At 39.9% G+C, this 23,183-nt stretch overlaps 1 protein-coding gene across 4 annotated transcripts in view; it reads left to right on the top strand.

The window, feature by feature from the left end:
* The window catches only part of LOC124858976 (signal-induced proliferation-associated 1-like protein 2), an 89,240-nt gene extending 66,571 nt beyond the window's left edge, over positions 1 to 22,669 (top strand). For 3 of the 4 annotated variants that reach the window (XM_047351338.1, XM_047351336.1, XM_047351335.1), the window contains 6 exons: positions 2,188 to 2,326; positions 11,220 to 11,439; positions 13,395 to 13,526; positions 18,218 to 18,335; positions 19,524 to 19,602; positions 20,007 to 22,669. In XM_047351338.1, coding sequence (XP_047207294.1) covers positions 2,188 to 2,326; positions 11,220 to 11,439; positions 13,395 to 13,526; positions 18,218 to 18,335; positions 19,524 to 19,602; positions 20,007 to 20,153 — 835 coding nt within the window. In that variant the 3' untranslated portion in view covers positions 20,154 to 22,669. The remainder of the gene's footprint in view (positions 1 to 2,187; positions 2,327 to 11,219; positions 11,440 to 13,394; positions 13,527 to 18,217; positions 18,336 to 19,523; positions 19,603 to 20,006) is intronic. The other variant, XM_047351337.1, reaches the window with a different exon arrangement.
* Positions 22,670 to 23,183: the final 514 nt, after the last annotated feature.

Genomic DNA, 23,183 nt, shown 5'->3' with positions numbered 1-23,183 from the left:
AAGAATATCTGAGAGTTGCAGTATTCTTTTAGCATGTGTGGTTGCCATGCTTATAGTAATTAGGCCCAAAACCCAATAATTGACCTTAAACACAATAATTTGTGGTATTCTTACCTAATAGACTTTTCCCCATTTTATCAAATTACAACCACAAACCTCAATGTATTTATTGGGCTTTTATGCAGTAGACCAACAGAAAGTAGTGCATAATTGTAGTGCAAAGAAATATACATTCAAATAAGAAAAAATACAGGTTTCATCTTTTTTTAACAAGTAAAAAGCTTAAAAGTGTGGTGTGCATTTTTAATTCAGCCCCCTTTACTTTGATATCCAAAATAAAATCCATTGTAATCAAGGGTCTTTAAAAGTCACTAAATTAGTAAACAGAGTCCACCTGTATGTAATGTGATCGCAGTATAAATCCAGCTGTTCACCAAAGGTCCCAGAGGTTTGTTAGAAAACAATAGTGAACAAAAAGCTTCATGATGACCAAGGAACTCAGCAGGGAGGTCAGGTAGATAGTTGTGGAGAAATTTAAAGCAAGTTAGGCTATAAACAATACCATCAGCTTAGAGCATCTCACAGAACTCTGTTCAGTCCATCGTACAAAGCTGAAAGGAGTATAGCTTAACTGTAAGCTTGTAATGTGGTTGTTAGCTGGGCAAGATAATTACTTGGAGAAGCTACCAAGAGTTCCATGGTAACTCTGGAGGAGCTGCAGAGATCCATCAACAAACTATCAACAGAATAGCTATTAGTTATGCATTCCAAAAATCTGGCCATCGTTGAAATAAAGCACAAGGTATGTCGAAACAAAGCAAAATGTGGAAGAAGCTGCTCTGGTCAGATGACACTTTTAGCATCATGCTGTGGAGATGTTTTCTTTTTAGGAAGAAAGGCTGTTGGAGAGTCCAAAAATTGAGACTGGGGTAGAGGTTCACCATTTAGCAGGATAAGAACCCTAAACATACACCAGAGCTACAATGGAACAGTTTAGATCAAATTGTATTCATGTGTTAGAATGGCTTAGTCAAAGTCCAGACCTAAATCTAAATGAGAATCTGTGAAAAGACTTGAAAATGTATGTTTAGTCCTACTCTCTATGCAGTCTGACTGAGCTTGAGCTGTTTTGGAAAAAGAAAGTGAGAAAAATATAATTCTCTAGATGTGTAAAGCTGGTAGAGACCCACCCCAGAAAGACATAAATTTGTTATCGCAGCGTAAGGTGGTTGTACAAATGAATGTCTCTGGGGAAATGGAACACATATCCACATACATTTCAGAATGTATTTACTAAAAATGTTAAAACTACGTGTCATTTTCGTTCCAGTTGACTATTGGGTATCATATAAAATCTAAGTGACACCTAAATATTCAGTATACTGATGTCTTTGGTTGTCACATGAAAAAAATGTAAACAGTTAGATTGATATGAATAATATTCCGAGAAATTGTACATGAAGCAATGCAACTCTCAGAAATAATGTCTCTTAGTAATCGCCACATCCAGCCTGTCCTATTGTCTAGCCGTCTAACCAACATCCCAGCGGCCATCTAACACCCTGCCAACTACACTCAGAGTGCCGTTCACAGGCTGCTCATTTCACGCGGAGCTCTCACAGCCACATGACTTCACCAGCCAGGTTGGTCACATCCTCTGTGCCTTGTGCCCTCCTCTTTTAACACCTCGACACTCACAATCAGAATCATTTAGATGTTTTCAAACAAAAGCTACTGACAACCAGTTCCAATACAACATGTCACCTCTTGCGAATCCTCCTCCAATCCCTGCATAACAGCTTTTGTCTTCCCTTGTTGTTGTGTTGAGCACTCCTTTGGTCTGTGATAGTCTCTGTTCAAAATGCTTGTTTTTGTTCCTACCCCTCACAGTGCTTGGCTGCACTCGTCACAGTCTTTTTTTTCAGGAATTTGGCACAATGTTGTTGTACAAGGTGGTACTGAAAGTAAACCCCCACTCTCTGGCTTCTCTCCTTCCCTGCTGCCCCATATGTAACTGACGAGCATGGAGATTTCTGATGTTGGCATGCTAGGATGAATCCTTCACATGGACCCCCTTTTTCTTTGTTCAGCCAGTATTCCAAAAGTAGCTCGGGCCTCCTTCACAGGATGCGGTGCCTATAATTCTAGTGATGAAATCTGGTCTTCTTTGTCCTTTATGATTTGCAGGCAGCTGTATGCACAGGAGGCAGCGTGCCGGCTCCAGACTGCAGAGCGGGATGGAAAATCCCTGCAGAGGCTGTCAAAAGAAGAATTTCGTAAGATGTTGCTACCCGACAGCCCTCCAGGAGAGGACAGGAGTCGGAAGGTGAGGTCACTAAGCTAACTGACTGAATAGCTGATTGATGCATGAAGTGTACCTAAATACATTTTAATACAATAGAAAAGTAGTTCTTTATTTCAGTTAGAAAGTTAAACCTATGAAGACATAAAGTGTCATGTATATTCACAATATGTTATATATATATATATATTTATTAAAAATTGAATTTTTAAAACAGATATGTCACCCAAATAAAGGATATGTGCACTACTTTCTTTTGCGTGAATTTCTGCATCAGTACAGCATGGAATGGAGGCTGTTAGGCTGGAGTTTTGTTGAGGTGGTAATGAAGCCCAGGTTGTTTCACTGGCAGCCTTCAGTTTATCTGCATTCTTTGCTCTGATGTCTCATATACCTCTCGACAATCCTCCATAGATTTTCTATGGGGCTCAGATCAGGCCAGTATGCTAGCCAATCAAGCAGAGTGATACTACAGTCATTAAAGCAGGTATTGGTACTTTTGGCAGTGTGGCCAGGTGCAAATTCCTGCTAGAAAATGAAATGAACATCTCTGTATTGTTTATGGACAGAGGGAAGCATGAAGTGCTGTAAAATGTCCTACTAGATGGGTGAAACATAGACGACCAATATCAGCAGATGACATGGTAGCCCAAATTATCACTGACTGGGGACAGTTGACCCTGGACTTCAAGGAACACGTTCAAAGTGTTTCATTCCAGTCTTCCCCCAGACCTCCGCACCTTAATTTAAGAAATTACCTAATTAAAGAATTTACTTAATTAAAGAATTTACCTAGTTATGCAAGATTAGACTTTGAACCACAGAGCAACAGTCCAGTCTTTTTTCTCCTTAGCCCAGGTTAAGTCTATTCAGATACTGTCTCTGGTTCAGGAGTGGCTTAACACAATGGATGCAACAGTTGTAGTCCATGTATGTCCTGGATAGGTCTGCATGAGGTCCACACATTGTGAATGTCTTAAATGGGCTTTATTTAAAAGAATTCAAGGCTGTGATTGTCCTTGTTGCTTGTGCAAAGTTCAACATGTTTGAATACAGTTCACTGTGAACAGCCAGTTTCTTTAGCAATGTACCTTTGTGGTTTATGGAGGATTTCAATAACACCAGTCAAATCAGTAGTCTCCCCTATTATTTTTGTAATAAAGTTACTTTTTATTGTTCTCGTGTAATGTTATAATTTTCAAGAAAAACTGACTTTTGGGCTTCCATTAGCGGTAAACCATAAATTAGCTGAAACTCATATGTTGCATGGATTAATTATACACAGAGTGAAATAATGTATTTCAAGTACTATTCTACTTTTCTGGGAAACATCAAAAAAGGTTTTAATGAGCTGTGAGACATAATCATCAACATTAACAGAAAAAAACACCTGAAATATATCACTGTGTGTAATGAATGGGTTTCAATTTTTTTTAACTAAAAAAAAGAACTGAATAAATTAACCTTTAAATGATTTCTAGTTTATTGGGATGCATCGGTATATTAGTCTATATTGCAGATAGACATTTTGCTCTGATGCTCTTATTACAGGACATTTGAAGTTCTATTACTGTTTATAAAGCTATTGTCTCATAAGAATCCATAGGTGTAGAACATATGAGGGCAGACCCAGAGCAGATAAGCTGGGAAGCACATCAAAGTAGGTAAAAACATCTGCTCCCTATCTGTTGAATCTGCTCTTGAGCTCCACAGCTGATAGGCCTTCTCCCTCCTGACCCCTGTGTGCCCTCTGACTTACACAGTGTAAGGTTAATCTAAGTCAAAACAAGGCCCAGGTTTACACGGTTGGGATATTGTGTATTAAGGACAGGAAGTTGCAGAAAGTGCAAAGATGTTTGATGTTTCTCAGGACTATTAATTGTATCCCAAGTTCTCCACTGCCCCCAACCCCCATCCATTATCGACCAGGATAAAACTCTGGAGACATCCAAATGAGTTTATTTTGGATGCCGTTCATTTTTAATACAAATTCAAGCCAGCAATGTCCTCTGGCACAGACAAGCCTTGTCTCTCACATGAATTGATTGGGTGTGCGGATTTGTTTGCAGTTATCATTCCCTTTAGCTTACCGTTCAGTAATGTTCTGCACTTCCAAAAGAACCAAGCAGTATTAACACCGTTTCGGTAATGAGAGAAACACACACCTTAATTTGAATGTGTTTTGTTTCCCACCGAGAAGTGGAACAGCCAGTGACTTGAAGGACTCTGCCAGGTGCTGATTGTTTGATTCAAAGACCAGCTGGTTGTTTGTTGTAATCGCTCTCTCCAGTCTGATAACATAGAGCACAGAAAACGATTGAATAGAGAGAAGTATCATGGGGGGGGGGGGGGTACACGATGCCAAGCATTTCCACCAGACATATATATATATATATATATATATCCCAAATAAGATGTACTGCTCTTTCTATGACAGCAGCTTTATTTGAACTGTATAGCAGGTACATAGGAATGAAATCATAAAAATGGCAGCAAAGTTTAATCATTTCACACTATATATATTCTAGTTTAATCTTGTAGGTGAGTAATCAGAGGATCAAGCAAAGGTTAATGATCCCTCTGACAGCCACCCATTGCCAGTCTCCATGTGGGCAAGCAGGGACTTTCCTCACCAGCCACAGCGTCCGCTCGGACGTCTCTGCCACGGACAGACAGACCATTGTGTGGCTGACGTAAAGGAAAGGCCGTTTGTACCCTTAGTCTCCCACAACATTCCTCTATTGAAGCTTCTGTGGAAAACAAAAGAAAAGCATCTGAATAGGTGGTTGTCCAACACATCCTCCCCAGTGGCATGTCAAAAAGGGGCCAGCGCTGGTTGCTGTCTTTGTTCACCAAAAGCTGCAAGTCAGGGTAATCAGGAAAAAGTATCGGTGGATGAATCAGAGCTGGCAACGCTGATAAGAAGGTTGCTGTACAAAGAAATGCAAAGATCTAACAGCCCAAGCTGCCTGAGCCAGTTTTAGTGGATTTAGATGCACCTTTAATAAGTTATCACTTCTCAGATTTTGCTAATTTACACTTGAAAAGTATTTATACACCCTGAGTGTTTTATATTTTGTAAAGTTACACTCACAAACTCCAGTGTATTTTATGGGAGTTTTATCTGATAGACCAGGGTTCTGCAACCTCTGGCTCCAGATCTGCAAATGACTCTTTAGACCTTCCACGATGGTTCCAAATAACTATGGCTAAAAATAACGATGAACCTCTATACATTTTTAAATATGGATATAATAACAAAGTTTGATTTTAGCAGTTTTTATTTTTGTTTTTTTTATGGAATAATTACATTGAGTTTCCACAACATAATTACACTAAAAGAACTACTCATATATTTTTAGATCTATGTTTCTTGTCATTATGCACTTTGTTGTTTTTTTTTTTTACATCATTTTCCACAAATATCAACTTCCCATAGAAGAAAATGCTAAATTTTTATGTTTTTCTTTATTTTATAACCTACCATTTTATTTGAAAAGGTGGTTCTTTTACAAAACATTTCCTATAGCAGTGATTGTTTAAAATCACTGCACGGTGGCGCAGTTGGTAGCACTGTTGCCTTGCAGCTAGAAGATCCTGGGTTCGATTCCCGGCCTGGGGTCTTTCTGCATGGAGTTTGCATGTTCTCCCCGTGCATGCGTGGGTTCTCACCGGGTACTCCGGCTTCCTCCCACAGTCCAAAGACATGCCTGTTAGGTTAATTGGTCACTCTAAGTTGCCCTTAGGTGTATGAATGAGTGTGTGCATGGTTGTTTGTGTGTTGCCCTGCGATGGACTGGCGACCTGTCCAGGGTGTACCCTGCCTCTTGCCCATAGACTGCTGGAGATAGGCACCTGCGACCCACTATGGAATAAGCAGTAGAAAATGACTGACTGACTGTTTAAAATAAAAGTTTTTTCAAAAGGTCATGTAACATCTGCAGTTCTAAATTAGCTTTAATTAGGCAGAGTTGGGGGAAAAATGGCTCTTTGGATTATAAAGGTTGCAGACCCCTGTGATAGACCAACACAGAGTTGCACATACTTGTGAAGTGGAAAGAAAGAATATACATGGTTTTAAAATGTTTTTACAAATATAAATGGTAAAAGTGGGGTACAGCCTCCTTTACTCTAATATTACTAAATAAATTTCAAAGCAAACATTGCCTTAGGAGAATAAATTAGCAAACACAGTCCATCGGTGTGTCATTTATTCTCAGTATAAATCTCAGTATAAATCCAGCTGCTCTTTGAAGGCCTCAGAGGTTTGTTAGACAACATTAGAGAACAAACATTATCATGAAGACCAGGGAACTCAGCAGAGGATGAATATAAGTGGTGCACTAAACAAATCTGGCCTTTAAGGAAGAGTGGCATTAAGAAATCCATTGTTAAAAGTTCACAAGAAATCCACAGCAAACTTTTGAAGGAAGGTGCTCTGGTCAGGTGAGAGCAAAATAAAACATTTTGGCCTACCTTCAAAAATGTGTGCTACAATGAAATTATTTAGAGCAAAGCATATTAATGTATTAGAATGGCCCAGTCAAAGTCCTGGCCTAAATTGTATTGACAATTTGTGGCAGGACTTGAAAACTGCGGGGCCGCGACCCACTATGGAATAAGCGGTAGAAAATAACTGACTGACTGACTGACTTGAAAACTGATGTTCAAAAACACTTCCCATACATTCTGACTAAGCTTTATCTATTTTGCAAAGAGGAATGGGCAACATTTTCAGTATGTAGATGTAAAGCAAGGCTTTTAAAGACACACCCCTAAGGACTTACTGCTGTAATTGCAGTGAAAGGTTCTACAACTTATTGACCAAGGTTGGCTGAATAAAAAATGTACACCACACTTCTCAGGGATTTATCAGTAAAACATTTTACAATAATGGATAATTTCCCTAACACATCACAGTTTTCCACTACATTATGGTGGTATATCATAAAATCACCAAAAAGTACAAGTTCAAAGATGTTAAATTATGACATAGACTGTGTCATACTGTGTTTTCTCTACATTGGTTAAGCTTGGCAGTGCCATGATGTGGTCAGATATTAAGAAAATATAGAGGCTTTTAAAAATGGTTCCTGTTTATTGAAGCTCTAATTGTGTACTGTTTTCTGCTTCACATAAAATAGAGAAGAAAAATCTGTTTAATGTTGTTCTGATGTCTGATAACCGTATGGGTTTCATCTTGTCAACTTTCAGTATAAGAAAAGTGTCTTAGGTTAAAGGAGGCATAAGCGTATCTCTGCTTTAAAGACAGACTGAATGTTAAATTCTCACTGTAGGACCTGTGGGGGATCTGTCTTTGAAATGGAGATGGCTGGGTGTTGGCTTGTGGAGATAGCAGTGTATTGTGGGCTACAGCTGGGAAGCAAAAGACAGATATTTACTCATCTGTGCTGTTGCTCCGTGTATCATTTGTGGCTGCTTTTGATGTCACTCTTTCTGTATTTATGTTAACTTAATGGGACAGTGATGGATGGGATTGGCCGTTGTGTGTGTTTAAACAGGAGCTCCTCTGTCACAACTCTGACCACTGTCATGAAACACTAGTCTCCCTGTTGTGGTATCCTGTGTAGGTTGTGATGGTGCTAATTTCCCTGACCAATTTAGTTTGTACATCTTCATCTTGACCTTTGCATGAGCATGTTTTGGCCTGTCGATGTAGATTTTTGTGCTAAACGACCCTGCAGGCGTGCTGCACTACAAAGTTTTATTACCAAACCGCTGCAAAGGATTTGAAACGTAACTGCCTGTGGATACAATGGTTGACCTGATAGCACATCCTTTAACCTTTTTATTACACCCATTTTATTCTGTACATTGAACAGCAATAAAAGTCAGCCTCAGAAAAAAGCATTCAGATAATCAACGATGCACAGATCAATATGGCAGAATAAGGTCAGCAGTCTAATTGACCATGAAGTAGAGCCCCATACTTTAAGCTCTAATGGCTAATCTAAAGCACCTCCTTATGTGTTTATTCTGTCACACTCAGATAATAGATGTACAGCTTACCCGTGGCTTGTTCTCCAGGCAGCTCTAACAGATTCAAGATACACCAGCTTTGCCTCCTTTTCCACTTGATAATTCAGTCAGAGTGGCTGAATTCAGTCTCCTTGAGATCATGACCTTAACAGAAGAAGTAACAGTGAATCTAGAGGATCTACCTTTATATGTACCACCAGTATGAATAGTTTTTGTAGGGCGCGGCGCTGATGGTGTAGGGGTTAAGCGCGCGACCATATACGGAGGCTACAGTCCTTGAAGCAGCCGTCCCGGGTTCATGTCCTGGACCCGGTGACATTTGCCAAATGTCTCCCCCTCTTTCTACCCCTCTTTCCTGTCTGCATACGGTCAAAAAATAAAAAAATAAAGGCCACTAATGCTGAAAAAATATCTAAAAAAAACAACGTTTTTGTAACATAAAAAATAATTTCAGATTGTTCTTCACCGTTAATATCCTGTTTGGTTTAACTGAAAAACAGATACGTTCCAAGGGAAAAAAATCTAGAAAATAAAAAAACACCCTAAGTTAATATTTTGTCAAACAACAATTCTAATTTATAGAGAGGCCCTCAAGAATCAAAATATCATTTTACAAAGGTATCAGTCAGTAAAAGTATACAAAAAAATCTACTAGGATGCAGCGCTTATAGACGGAGGCAGGCAACAGAGTCTCTCCTAAGAAATCAGCAGTGTTGGGCATGTTACTTTAAAAAACTAATCAGTTACTTCTCCCAAAACGTAATTGAGTTAGTAACTGAGTTACTCCACCATAAAATTAACTAGTTACTTTTTTTAAGTTTACACACAAATTTAGATTTGTTTCTAGGGTTTCACAAGCCAGTTGCATAAAGTGGAATTACATAGACAAGTAGCCTACTTACACCAAACTTTTAATGTGTACCTCACATGTACATTCTTGCCTTTCACTTTAAGAAGAATAGAGTAGTGTCTGTACTTCCACTTTGAAAACGTTACCATCCAGACCCACCATTGTTGCAGCTTATCTGCTACTTTACCTCAGCAGGGTTGCCATGTGCATTTGTGGTTTGTGTCTAACTGAACACTGCCTCTGATTGGCTTATAATGAAAGCTTACTCTACCTTAGCCAATCATCACCACTTATGCGATTGTCTCACATTTCACTCCTTCCTTTACCAAAGAAAAAAAGCTTAACTCCTGTATCTGTGAGCCACTACAGATGACAAGAACCTCAATGAGTAGCGTTAGTTTATAACGTGCCCCATTTAATTGTTGGTAACAGTAACAGCGATGTAACGCTGAAAAAAGTAACGACGTTAGTAACTCCGTTTATTTTAACGCCGTGATTCCCATCACTGGAAATCAGTGTTACGCCTTGGCTAGCAATGTTTGTCCACAAAACCAAAAGCACAGCCCTCTCTTACATGCAAGTCTGCTTAAAGCTGCAATTAACCTACCCTGTTATCCAAAGGATAAAAACTGCATGAAAACGTAGTGGTGCTGTTGTTGCATTCAGGTCAGGTTTACGTTTCCTCACTGCATTCCATACATCCTCACTGGGTCAGCTCTGTCTGCTGGCCGCATCCTCAGCTGTTGGCCATGTAGCTTCTACATAACATGCTATTATCTTTCACGTATCATCAAAGGTTATCCTAATCTCCATTGATGGTGGTGGCCTAGTGGTTAGAACAGGAGGTTTGTGTTCCAGAGGGGACACAAGGGGCCAGGTTTGTATCCCACAGATTACCACTCTGGGTCCCTGAGCAAGACCCTTAGCCCCAGAATGCTCCCCGGGTGCCGCACAATGGCAGCCCACTGCTCCCTGTAAGGGATGGGTTAAATGCAGAGGACAAATTTTGTTGTAATGTACATGTGCAATGACCAATAAAGATGATTATTAAACAGTCATCTTTTCTGGCTTCCTAAACTGACCTATTTTAGAGGAACTAGGGTAGACCAACAGGGAAAGATGTTTGGTTCAGCTGAAGTCTGGGCCTCAAAATATTTGATCAACCTTGTTTTGGAAAATACTGAAGGAAAAATAACCTTTGAATTATTTTCCCCTTCTGATCATAAATACCACCATTGCAACTTGTTGCACAACTATCACTAATGAAGTTCTTAAAGTATGTCAAAATGTAATCATGTTACGTCAGCCGAACATTTTTTGTTTTGTTTTTTCTTTATAAATTGCTTGACAATAGATTAAGCTTTACAGAAATGTTCAGTCCAACCGCAGTTTCAGAGGACAGCAGAATCAGAGATATTAGTCAATTTCCATTTACCTAAAACTCATTAAGACCTCCGGTGCTTTCCCAATACGCATGGGTACTGCTACCTTCATGTTTTATCAGGCCTATATGTGGTATATTTTCTGTATTGTGCTTCTGATCAGATTATAGTGCATAGTTGCTACTCGTTTATGGATTAGATACTATGGATGCAATCAGGCTTTGCTTAAATGTTGGGAGATCTTTTATGAAATGGAAGTAAATCTCAGACTTTTTTTTTTCTCTTATATTGCATTATTCTCCACCAAGTGGTTTAAGATTTCTTCTTTGCTGTCTATGGCTTCTCACATTAAGCTCTGTGACCACTGGTTGCCGCAGGGGAGTGACCTCTGTCATCACCTCCACCAGCCCTGTCCCCTGTTTTTCCCACTCTGTCAGACACTATCCAGCTGTGCTCAATCAGTTGCATTTTCCTGAGAGCAAAAGCTGTAATTGATTCCTGACACAGCTCCCTGATGTCACTGCCTTAACCATCCAACTGACTGCTTTTGTAAACCTGGTGCACCCAGGAAAGTCAAAGGATGGAAGCAGTGCATCCACGGGGGGATTTGTCCAAACTTTGAGATTGTTTACTTCCACTTCTTGTTACAACTATGTTGTGATTATTTCTTCTCAATCTCCGGCAGGTGTTAGCACCAGGCAGTTTGTCACCAAGACGCTCTCTTTACCGGACCCTGTCGGACGAGAGCGTGTGTAGCAACCGGAAAGCCTCGTCCTATGCCAGCTCACATAGCTCTATGCTCGATCAAGCCATGCCCAACGACATCCTGTTCAGCACCACGCCACCTTACCACAGCACACTGCCTCCTCGAATGATCCACAACCAAGGAGCGTCCAACTTGCGCAGTGAGTACATACACAGAAACTGAATAGCACAAAAAGACCTTGTATACCTTTAACTATTTTCACATTTTATGTTACAACCACAAACGTCTGAGTATTCAGTGGGTTTTAAGTGATACAACAAAACAAAGTCAAATAAAGTCACATAAAAATCAGAAGTGCGGCATTTATTCACACTAGTTCCTTTTACTCAACTGCTCCCTAAAGTAATTTATTAGCAAATAGTGTCCACCTTTGTAACTTATTCTCAGTATGTCTTGGGCCTTAGAAGTTTGTCAGAGAACATTAGTGAACAAATAGCATTATGAATACCAAGGAACATAGCGGGTATAAAACAACATCCTAAACCTAAAACAGCTCACAGAGCATTGTTCAGTCCATTACCCAAAATGGGAAAAAAAATTAAGAACCGTGAAACCCGTCAACATGTAGTCTACCTATACTGAAAGGCAGCCGAGGAGAGCATTAATCAGAGAAGCAGCTAAGAGGTCCGTGTTACCGCTGGAGCAGTTGTCCACAGCTATTAGACATGCACTCAGAAAATCTGGCCTTTATGGAGCATCATGCTGTGGGGATGTGTTTCTCCACCAGGGAAAATGTGAAAAACTAAGGGTTATGGATACTTTTACAAGGCCCAGAGAATGACCATTAAACTCCGGGAGTAATATAAACTGTGCAGTAATACACACCAAAGAGAGGCTGTTTTTGACATTAACAAAACTTCAAGTGTCTAACAGAGACAGAAGGCTAATATCGCTTTCTTGTCATGTTGTCCAGTGATTATCTTTCCCCCTTCTGGCACAGGATAAGAGCCAGGATATAGTTACTTGCTTGAAGAGCCCCTTGTTCCCGACTGATATCATTAGCACGACTGAACACTTTTCAGCAACACTCCTTAATATAGCAAGCTAATTGAAAATGGGTGTGGCTGCATGCTACTCACACGCTATGCCTCTACACCTGCCTCAAGCAGACACTTGCCACAGCCTTTCCTGACTCTTCATCCCGGGATCCTATGAATGTATAGAAGTAAATGAGAGGTGTGATGTGTCCCGTCTGCCTCGTTGCAGGGTTTTAACAACTCTGATGGGTATGTGCCAGTTTCTCCACCTGGGGTTTCACAGTTTCTGTCATACATTAGGTTCCATTCACTCATCATCCCTATCCCCTCCTACCCTCTCTGTCCCTACAGTCTCATTTCCATACCGCTCCTCACCTGTCTCTTGCTGCCACCATTAGATAGAAAATGGGATTTGGAAAGATGTTTTTCTCTCTGGCCTCTTCTGACTGTCAACATGATGGGTCCCAGATTGTTTTGAAAGACAGTTGAGAACACAGGCTGTCTCTTTTTTCCTTGCTGAGACAGCCCAATTTGGTAAACAGTGAATCACTCAAGCTCCAAGAAGCTTGCTAAATTGAAAAAAGAATGTCACCTCAAGCTCTCTGTCTCTTCTCTGCCTCCTTGCTCAAGCTTTTGTAAATGCTTCTCCGCCAAGCGTGAGTGTGTTATTTGCGTTCTCTGTCTTTCAGGGTTGAGATGCAGAGGAAAGGAAAGGAGATATTGATTGAAACATGAAGATATTCTCTGAGACAAGTCATTTATTGCCCCTCAAATTGTGCCTTGTGATTTGCAGAGAAAATGGTTTAATGTGACTTGAGCATGTCACACTGATGCAAAACTTTTCTCTTAAGAGTAAGTGTTTGCATCCTTTTAGAGGATGTTTTAGATGCATCCAGATTAGAGTTCAGCCAGCCAGGGGCTTCGATGTGTGCAGCAGAAGTTACATAGATTTCCTTCCTTTTTTAGCAGCAACAAGTAGATAACATGAAGTTCCCACATTTCCCCTTCGATGCCCTTCTCTCATTCTTTCCCAGCTCCTTCTTGTCTGAAGTCAAAGATTAGCCCTAAACTCAGGACGGGCTTAGACATTCAACACAATACCTGCCTGTCTCTGCAGGTGAGTTTTGGTTCTCTGACGGCTCCTTGGCGGATAGGTCCAAGTTCAGCGACCCAGGCCTCATGCCCCTCCCAGACACTGCCTCGGGCCTGGACTGGTCTCACCTGGTTGATGCAGCACGAGCCTTTGAAGGTAACCAGCTTGGTTAGAGCTGCTGGCACCTTGTCTAAAACCTCCCTCCTCTCCCAGCCCCAACCCCTGGCTGCTTTGCGCAGTATGTGTTTGTATGTCTATAACCTGCAAGTGCTCGCTCGCTTGCATGCGTTAGATCTTTGTGAGTTTTGTGTTTTTGTCTCTAGTACTTTGTCCTAAGTGCTACTGGAGGTGGCTTTTGGGAGTCCTTCTGTTTTCGCACCTCTGCTCCCAGTCATTTTTTGTGGTTCCCATCAAGCACAGTTATCTCTAAAAATGAGCCCATTTCAAAGCCCAGCGATGGAACCAATTTTCACACCATAAACCCAGCAAGTCAGCACTCAGTTGCGCCTTTTACTATAAAGTTTTGGGGTTGCCAGTTTTGGGGGATTTACGTTTTTATTTTAGCGTTTTGTTCAATAACATTGGCAGGTAGGAACTACACTTTACATACATTATTTTTTACTTGGCTGATTCTCAATAAATTAGATTATAATGGAAAAGTATTTACCACAGTTCTTAAAAACACTCATTGATTTGATACATACATCAAGATATGTTTATTTAAGCTAATATTGGCCTACACCAGTATGGGGAAGACTGCTAACAGACAGCTGTTTAACAGTAAATCACAAATAAGGTCAGCCACAAAAAGGTCAAGCTGACTATTCACAGTGCTTTAAATAAGCGTATTAATGGAAAGTTGGGTGAAAGGAAAAACTGTGATAAATAAAATTTCACAAGAAACAAAGGTGATCGCAGCCTGCCACATTCCTTGTGCTATTCTTGAACCACAGACAACATCAGAAGTATCTTACCAAGGCTATTATCAAAAATGATTGGACTGCTGCTCAGTGGTCCAATTCTCTTTTCAGATCCAATTTTTTTTTTTCAAACCCAGTCAGAACAGACATCTACCACAAAATTGTAGATCAAATTATGCATTCCTCTGCTGACAAGCTTTATAGAGATGCTGATTTTCTGGACACCTGCTCACACCTGCTAAAAGTACCAATATCTGGTTTAATGATCATGGTATCACTGTGCTTGACTAGCTAGCAAATCACCTGACCAAAAACACATATAGTGTTTATGGGGTATTGCAAAGGGAATGAAGAAAGACATCAGACCCAACAGGGCCTTAACACCTCATTAGAGCCACAGGCTGATCGCCTCCATGCCATGCTGTATTAATGCAGTAAATAATGCAAAACAAGCTCCAACCAAGTACTGAGTGCACGTACTGTACAGTACATGGACATATTTTTCACTAGTCCAACATTTCTGTATTATTATAATTTTGGTTTTATGTAATATTAAAATTTTCTAAGAAACTGTCTTTTGGGTTTTCTTTAGCTGTAAGATATAATCATCAACATAATTGAAACACATCACTCTGTGTGTAGTGAATCCATATGAGTTGTTCAAGGTTTTGCCACATCATGTGCAGCATCATCTGTTTTTTATTATTATAATTATGCATTTCATCTTCCCTGCTAGCATACCATGAGATTTTTTTTCTCCACTTGAACTCGCCCTGACCCTGACTCATAAGCAGACAACATAGCTTGTGTTCGCTCATTTGTCAGTGCTGAGTTTTGCCTTTGGTTCGTTTTCGGCTTCAAAGCCTAAAGTCCATCATTTACTAAGGTGGGTGTTCAGCAGAGATGATGAAGAGTCTGACTGACAGCAGTAAGGCAGTTGTCACGGCAGTCATTGTAAACTGGAGCGTCCTTCTCGTATATTTAAGCAGCTATGTTGAGAGCAAAGAGACAAGGAAGTCGGCCCAGATAAAAAGCACTCCTGATGGTGTAGGGGTTAAGCGCGCGACCATATATGGAGGCTACAGTCCTCGAAGCGGCCGTCCTGGGTACGAGTCCTGGCCCCGGTGACATTTGCTGAATGTCTCCCCCTTTCTCTACCCCTCTTTCCTGTCTGCCTACTGTCAAAAAAGGAAAAAAAAATAAAGTCCACTAGTGCCGAAAAACATATCTTAAAAAAAAAAAAAAGCACTCCTAATTTTAATTGTGTGGATCCTGAAAGAATGTTCTGTTTTTAAATGATTAAAGAAAACTGGTCATACTGTCTTTCAGCCTTCACAGTTGAGAGAGCGATTTGGTAAAATATCAGCTTTTGGATGCCTCAAGATGACCTGTTTTGTTTGAAAGAAAAACCAGTAATCGTCATTAGCATCTAGCATCAATATGTAATAACATAAAACCACCAATTAAACCAATATTTAAAAGCTTTTATTGGAAAGATGTAGTGAAGGGTTGTGCTCAGTTTTATTGATAGTCCAAAGATAACTTGATGTTACCATAAAATATTTACCTTTCTCATAAAGAAAATACAAATTTCTCAAAATGTAAAATGACCTAAAGAAGATATTTGATACCATAACCAAAGGTTAAAGCGTGGCACATGTCCAAGGTCACTGTAGGAAAATGCCTTTCTAAGAATAAATTTCTTAGCTCAGTATAACAAACAGGAAATGATTAGTATCTCTTTCAAATACTAATTTAAAGTCTTCCTTATAAGCCATGCAGACTTTATCCATTCATTACCCTATTACAAAATCAGCCTGAGAACATAAATCTGAATGTATGCACAATGTTTTGTGAAAATCATTTTAGCCAATTTCTCTACAATACAGCACCACCTCGTGTTGGATGTTTGTAAAATTTGGTACACAATCTCAGACTTATCTTGCTTATTATAGACTTCAATTTCATTCAACGATATGTTACTCTGACAGAGAGATGTACATATACTCTAAATTGTAAACTAGCTAGAAGTAAATGTTCACGTGTAGCTTACTCACGTTTAACGACATTTTTAAATTAGCTTCCTTTGCTGTGTTCGGCTTCAGTACTAGATACACGATGTGCAGTTTTATACCATTTGGCCTTACACCTTAGAGATTTTTTCAGAAGGCTTGGCATTTTTTGCAATGGAGCAAAAATTTCAGTTTAGGAATTAAAATCCTAAACCTCAAGAAAAGCACCTCCCATTGGTGGATCTAGAGATTTAGCAGTAGCAGCGCAGGTCTTCTAATTAATGTCCAAGGGCTTCCCTGGGATTTTTGTCATGTTTAGGCTGAAGTATGAGATTTATCCAAGCCGATAACTGATGAAATAAAATGGAGCAGTTATCATTCTCTGCTGTATGCTTGGAGACGTTGCAACTTTGCTGCTTTCTCCACAGGCTTGGAACACCCTAAAAAAAAGCTTCAGCTAATTTCAGCATTTAATGGGGTTTTTTTTGCAAATAATTTCCAAATATTTTGATATTCTCCCCACAAATAAACAGCAACACTCACAATTACGGCATTTTTCTGTCCACAATGTTCTAGTTTCTTTTCAGTTTTATCAGGATGTCCATTAAATCTGGACATCGCCTCTTCCCCAAATGGCAGGCGGCATCTCTGCTGTCTGAGAAGACTTTAATCTTTGTGATGCAGCCATGGAATTCATTCATATGCAAATTAAGGCCTGGTCTCTTTCCTTGCTGCCTCATGTCAGAGCAACCAGCTCTGTCCTCACCCGACTTCTGTCTTGGAGAGGATTAGCTTTCAGTTGTGGGCTAAATTCATGGAAATGCTTACATCAAGTATGATTATGCAGATTTTTCTATCTTTAGTCTTAAACCAACGGATGGAGAAGGATTGGTTTGTAGACAAAAGAGCATTAAGCCTTAAAACTAAGAAATCCCAGAGTGCACTGTGCCAAGTTTGGGTTTTCCATGTGGCTTTGGCAAAGTTTTAAGGACCTGATATGGTAAAACAAGCATGACTAGTGTCTTGAAGTTTTACAGTGTGAGCCAAACATCTGTCAAAGGAAACTCTGAAGTTGAGAGCACTGAAGTACAGCGAAAGTAGAGCCCTTTTTCATGGGCTCCACTTAGCCTTATTTGCGATTAGTTTCCATTACTGGCTTTTCTGGCCTGGTACTAGCTTTTTGGTACCTGCTCAGCAGCATGTCCCATTGAGGCTGAGCAAGCCTGAAATGTGACATGAATGGACTGCTTTTTACTGATTGGCCATGGACCCAATCAGCCGTATGAGTCCGTGAGCAGTTAAACAACTACCATCTTCCAAACTCAGTACCTTAAAGGCAAACCATGGAATCCTCACAAACAACCAGCAAGTCTAACACTTGGTGCAACAATGAGATGCAGGCTTTTCTGTGCATCATAAGTGACTGCAATATTCAGCGGCAGATCGATGGTGTCTTGGAAAAACGACGATGCACATTTTGGTCGCACGGTTATGAAGCACAGCACACAACGCTAAAGCCTGGAGGCGAGGATTGAAGTCACACCTTCAGCCATCAGTGAGTCAATGGAAGCACAACAGGTTTTGTGTTGAGCAGAGCAAGGTCGAGCAGAGGGGAGCCGTGCGGTACTGGAAAAATCACATCTGACTGTTGTGATCTAGAAATGTCCTGTTACCACCTTGGTCCTTATTGCCTGGATGTAAATTTCAGTAAGGTGGCTTTGTAACAATGCTTGAATAAGCTCCATTCATTGAAACCATAATCAAATCACCATTCCTGTTTGGAACGTATATGTTCAATTTAAGTTGTTCTGCCCCAGTCCTGCTTTAGCTGCACATCGACTGAATGATTCAAGTTTCCTGCTCTGATGTCAAAGCCAGATTACATGACCTGTTGCATCCCCTGTTCTGTTTCCAGACCAGCGTGTGGCATCTTTCTGCACCATGACAGACATGCAGCGGGTTGAGGCTCTGCAGATCTCCAGAGAGCTGACAAGACGGGTGATGGAGGCGGAGGGAGCTGCGCTGGAATCAGAGTAGGCATCATTTACAGCACAGAAACACAAACAACAGAGGTCCTGTAGGAAGCGTCAGATGATTTTTGACTGAAAACCCTTTCTTGAGTCTCAGCTTATTCTTAGTTACTTGATGCAACATGGCGGTCCAATTTTGTATCTCATCCTATGATGAAATACTGTGTTTGAAACATAGTTGTTTTAAAGTAGAGAAAAACCTAAAGGAGGGGGTAAGCCTACATAGCAAAAGAGATCTGGCCTAGTTCTGGCCCTTACAGTGCAGGTACAGTAAGCCAACAGGTCCTTTGGTGGGCCAGATCGGGTTTTCCAGTGGTGGCCCACACATGAACCAGCACAACAGCAGCTTTAAACATAGTGGTGACTCTGTACTGGCCTATAACAGTTCCAGTACTGGTACCAAATGCCAGCCTAAAACACACTATCTCACAAAGTGAAGGAACCCCTCACATTTTTGTAAATATTTCATTTTATATTTAATGGGACACTGAAGATATAACACTTTGATGCAAGACAAAGTAGTCAGTGTACAGCTTGTACAACAGTAGAAATTCAACCACGGGTTTTGACATCACAAGCTTGTTTTTGACTTATTTTGAGGGGATAGCAAATTTACACTGTTATACTAGTGAGCTCGTAGGATTAATATGGACAGCTGGTCCAGTGAGGAGGAGGAAGTCAGGAGGAATGTTGTCTCAGAGACATTAGCTTGAAGACCTAAAAAAGCAAATAATAAGCATCTCAGCTCTATTTGACATTTTCCCATTAGGAAAGTATTTTTGTGTTGTCAAGAACTTGTTTAAAACAAGTGCCTGTCACATGTTCTGGTTACATACGCTATGTCAACATCCATATATGCTAATGGTGATTACAAGTATGAGACCCTAACCCTAACCTAGAACGTTCTTCTCGTATCAGAAAAAAGCGTTTTAGAATTATTTATCAGCTTTGAAATCATTAGAAAGCAAGATTAGGATTTATTTGTTTCACACTTTAAAGATTTTTAGTTTTCCTGATAATATATGATGATATATTTTACTTTGATCACACAAAAACATTGAAACCCACATTGATAGAGAAATAACTGCAAAAACAGGAATTAAAGTTCACTGATTTATGTTACAGACTCATTTGTTTGATTTATGCTTACATTTTAGTAACAGTGAGGTTTGTTTTTGTTTAAACCAACAGCAGTTCACCATCCACACTAACTGGCAAAGTCAACCAGCTGGAGGTCATCCTCAGGCAGCTGCAGCAAGATCTCAGAAAGGCAAGTCTGCATGTATCACTAATATCTCTGTTATTAATTTCTGGCACCTCTATGCTTCCTTTTTTTATACTAGCAACCAGTGTATGTCTGTGCCACTCAGCCCGACACTGAGTAATGGGTGCCCTAAGGCCTACGTAATACATACTCATCCACTTAATTTGATATCCTGCTTCCGTTCCTTATTGTGTCCCAGCCCAGTGTTTTCCCACTTCCAGCTGATGGCTTTAAACAGGGGTGAGGAAGTGCATTTCTATCAGAACAGAGGAAAAGGCTGCTTGGCTACTTTAATGCTTCTCATTTAAACCGTGTCGATGAAAGACGGATGTGCTTTTAATAGCGGGGCTTTTATCAGCTCTTTTGTATCCATTTACTTAATTTGCCCCATGTTTTGGTTGTGTGTTCAGGAGAAGGAGGACAAGGCCATGTTGCAGGAGGAGGTGCAGCACCTGAGACAAGACAACATGCGGCTGCAGGAGGAGAGCCAGACGGCAGCGGCTCAGCTCAGGAAATTTACAGAGTGGTTCTTTCACGCCATCGACAAGAAACCCTGAGTGGAAGACGTGCAGAAAAATTGGAAGATAGAGCAAAAGAAGGCCTTCATCCCCTCTGGGCACCCATTCAACTCCCATGTAAGATTTCCAGATAAAACCACAAGTATAAAGGACTTTAAAACAACCCCAAGAGTATTAGCAACAAATATTGAAAGCCAGACCCTTAGGATGTTGTTCTGCACTGTGAGAGACTCAAAACCCACATCTGGACTATAGTTTTGGGAACTCCTCTCAGTCTCTCCACCTTGGCAAATGAAGCTCTTGGGGAACCTCATAATGTTTTGCTCTGGAGAGGACTTGAGAAAGAAAATTCCAGGGGAACGAAGCTCCACTGAGTCCTGGGATCTTCTTGCAGAAGTGGAATGTAAAGCTCATTTACTGTAGTCAACATTTAATCTACCTACGTAAGTCAAGTCAGTCTACTGTACTGTATACTCAGCTGTACTGTACAGGCGAATCCCCATACATTATTACAATGTCCTCGAAAAGTTAATTTACTTCAGTAATTAATTTCAAAATGTTTAACTCATATATTATAGGTTCATACACAGAGTGATATATTTCAAGCAAAATTTGAAATTATTAGTAATACCATCAAACAACAAGGTACTAGTACTTTAAGCCATGTGGGCAGATGCCAAGTCCTGCTGGTAAATAAAAATCATCATCTCCATAAAGCTTGTCAGCAGAAGGAAGCAGGAAATTCTCTACAATTTAATATTAGACAGCTGCGCTGACTTTGGACTTGATGAGACACAGCGGACCAACACCAGCAGATTATATGATTTCCCAAATCATCATTGACTGTGGAAACTTCCCAGAGGCTCCAAGCACATTGGTTTCTGTGCAGTTTCTACCACATTTTTTCCTTTCAATCAACTTTCCATTAAAATGCTTGGATACAGCAGTGTAGAATGGGCTTTGTTTCATAATTCCTTCAAGGCTGAAGATATCCTTGTTGATGATGCACCTTTTTCTACCACACTTGGTCCTTCCACTCAACTTTCCAGTAGTATTTTTAGATACATCACTCTTTGAACTGCCAGCTTTTTTAGCCATGACGTTTAGTGGTTTAACCACCTTATGAAAGTGGTATACAAAAAACAAAAAACATTTTCTAGTATTCTAATTTTTTTGAAAAACTGAAGTCAGAATAATCAAAATTAATAGACATAAGAGCTTGAATTTGTATCACTCTCTGTGGGATGGATCTATACCAAATGAGCTTCACTTTTTTGAATTGAATTACTGAACTAATCAAGCCTTTTGTTGATTTTCTAATGTACGGAGATGAACCTGTATCATTTTGCGCGCACTGTCACACAGCTGTTTCTGCTGCGTCGGCCCTCACGGATACAGGGAATACAGAGAGGTTGAGGAAAGAGGGATGTGGTAGGGTTGGTATAGGAATGTACTAGACAAAATGAAGTGATACTGTCTGCTTGCACCAAGAGAAATCCACATATGGTGGGCTTGAAATGTTCAGTGTGTCATGGGGTGGGAGGGGATGAATGTAGCTCAGTCGAGACTTTTTTATTTTCTCTCTCTGAAACACTCGTTCCCAAAGTTACAGAAGTTCTCGACGTTTGCAGTGTTTGTTTTCGATCAACTTTCCCATTTTTTTGTTTTTCTCCTTTGTGCTGTAACCTAGGGCCACATGGCAGTAATTTTGATGTTTGAAGGTGCTTTCTCCCTACACACATTTGTCAGTAGTTTCCATTTACTGTCACAATTTTGTCCTAGCAATAATAAAGTGGTAGTTACGAAACTGTGTTTTTATTTTATTTTGGGGGGTTTTTCTAAAGGAAGTTAGCACAAGCGTGAAGAGTTTCTTTTGAGAAGCAGATGTTTTTTGACATGTATTGATAAAGCTGGAAGAGACTGTGCCTAAAACTGGTTGTAAGTGTTTTTTTTTGTTTTCTTTGTTTTTCTCTGTCAGCTCTCTTTTATAAACACATGCCTTGTCTGTGGCTCACTGAGATAAAACCATGTGAGTGTGTGTGTGAGTGTAGCAGTATGAGTTCTTATGCAGTGGTTTCTAGTGTATTAGAGCGGGCGCCAGTGAACCACATTTACAATGCCAAATGTGTTTATTTCTGTACATAACTGCCACAGAAGGGTCCTGTATTTAACACTATTATTTAAGCTTATTTAAGCTAAAGTTGTTTATTTTATGAAACTTCTTTGTTTGTTGTTTTTTGTCTGCACTAAGGAGAGATAAAGCTCTGTGTATGTTGTAAAGTGTGTTGCTTTGCAAAACAAAGACAAAAAAAAACTAACCCACAACAACAACAAACAACAAATTAAAAATATATATTTAAATATATAAGTGATTTTGGAAATTCCAACATTTGGATGCTGCTAGATGAACAGATCGCTGGTTTGTATGCTTTTGAAAATGTCTCTCCTCGTTACCTGTCTCCTCCCTGGTGTGGGTGTTGACACTTTTGATTGTTTTCCTGTTTTTTTTTTGTTTGTTTTTTATTTTTTTTTAATAAATGTAGTTGTAAAAATCAGTACATTTTGCAATTTTTTCGGTTTGTTTTCTAAACTTGTTGAATTATGCAGTGTTGAATAATTCATCAGATTATGTGACCCTGTTTTGGTATTTCTAACACCCAGCTGTATTATATTGCTGATAAAGATTTTAAGGTTTTTTTGTAAAATAGAAAACCATGAAATGAACCTTGCATAAATTCCTATGCTTAAATTGGCTTAAACCAAAGGCAACCAGTCTTTTGCTCCGTTTTTCTGAGCCATGTTGTATGCCCTACATATGAAAACTATCATGACACATCACCCTGAATGCACCATCTGCACTGTGAGACAAAGTGGTGGCAGTATCATGCTGTAAGTCTGCCTTCCTTCAGCAAGGACACAGAATGTGATTAGAGTTAATGAACAAATAGATGAAGATAAATACACACAAAAACAAGTTAGAGGCTGCAGAAGACCAGACTGGTGCAGACTCAGGGGGGCAAAACACAAATGCACATCATATTGTTCAGACTTCTTAATTCTTAGAAAATG

Source organism: Girardinichthys multiradiatus, chromosome 22 (genome assembly GCF_021462225.1).
Source record: "Girardinichthys multiradiatus isolate DD_20200921_A chromosome 22, DD_fGirMul_XY1, whole genome shotgun sequence".
Lineage (NCBI taxonomy): Eukaryota > Metazoa > Chordata > Actinopteri > Cyprinodontiformes > Goodeidae > Girardinichthys > Girardinichthys multiradiatus.
This window is presented reverse-complemented; position numbering and strand designations above follow the sequence as displayed.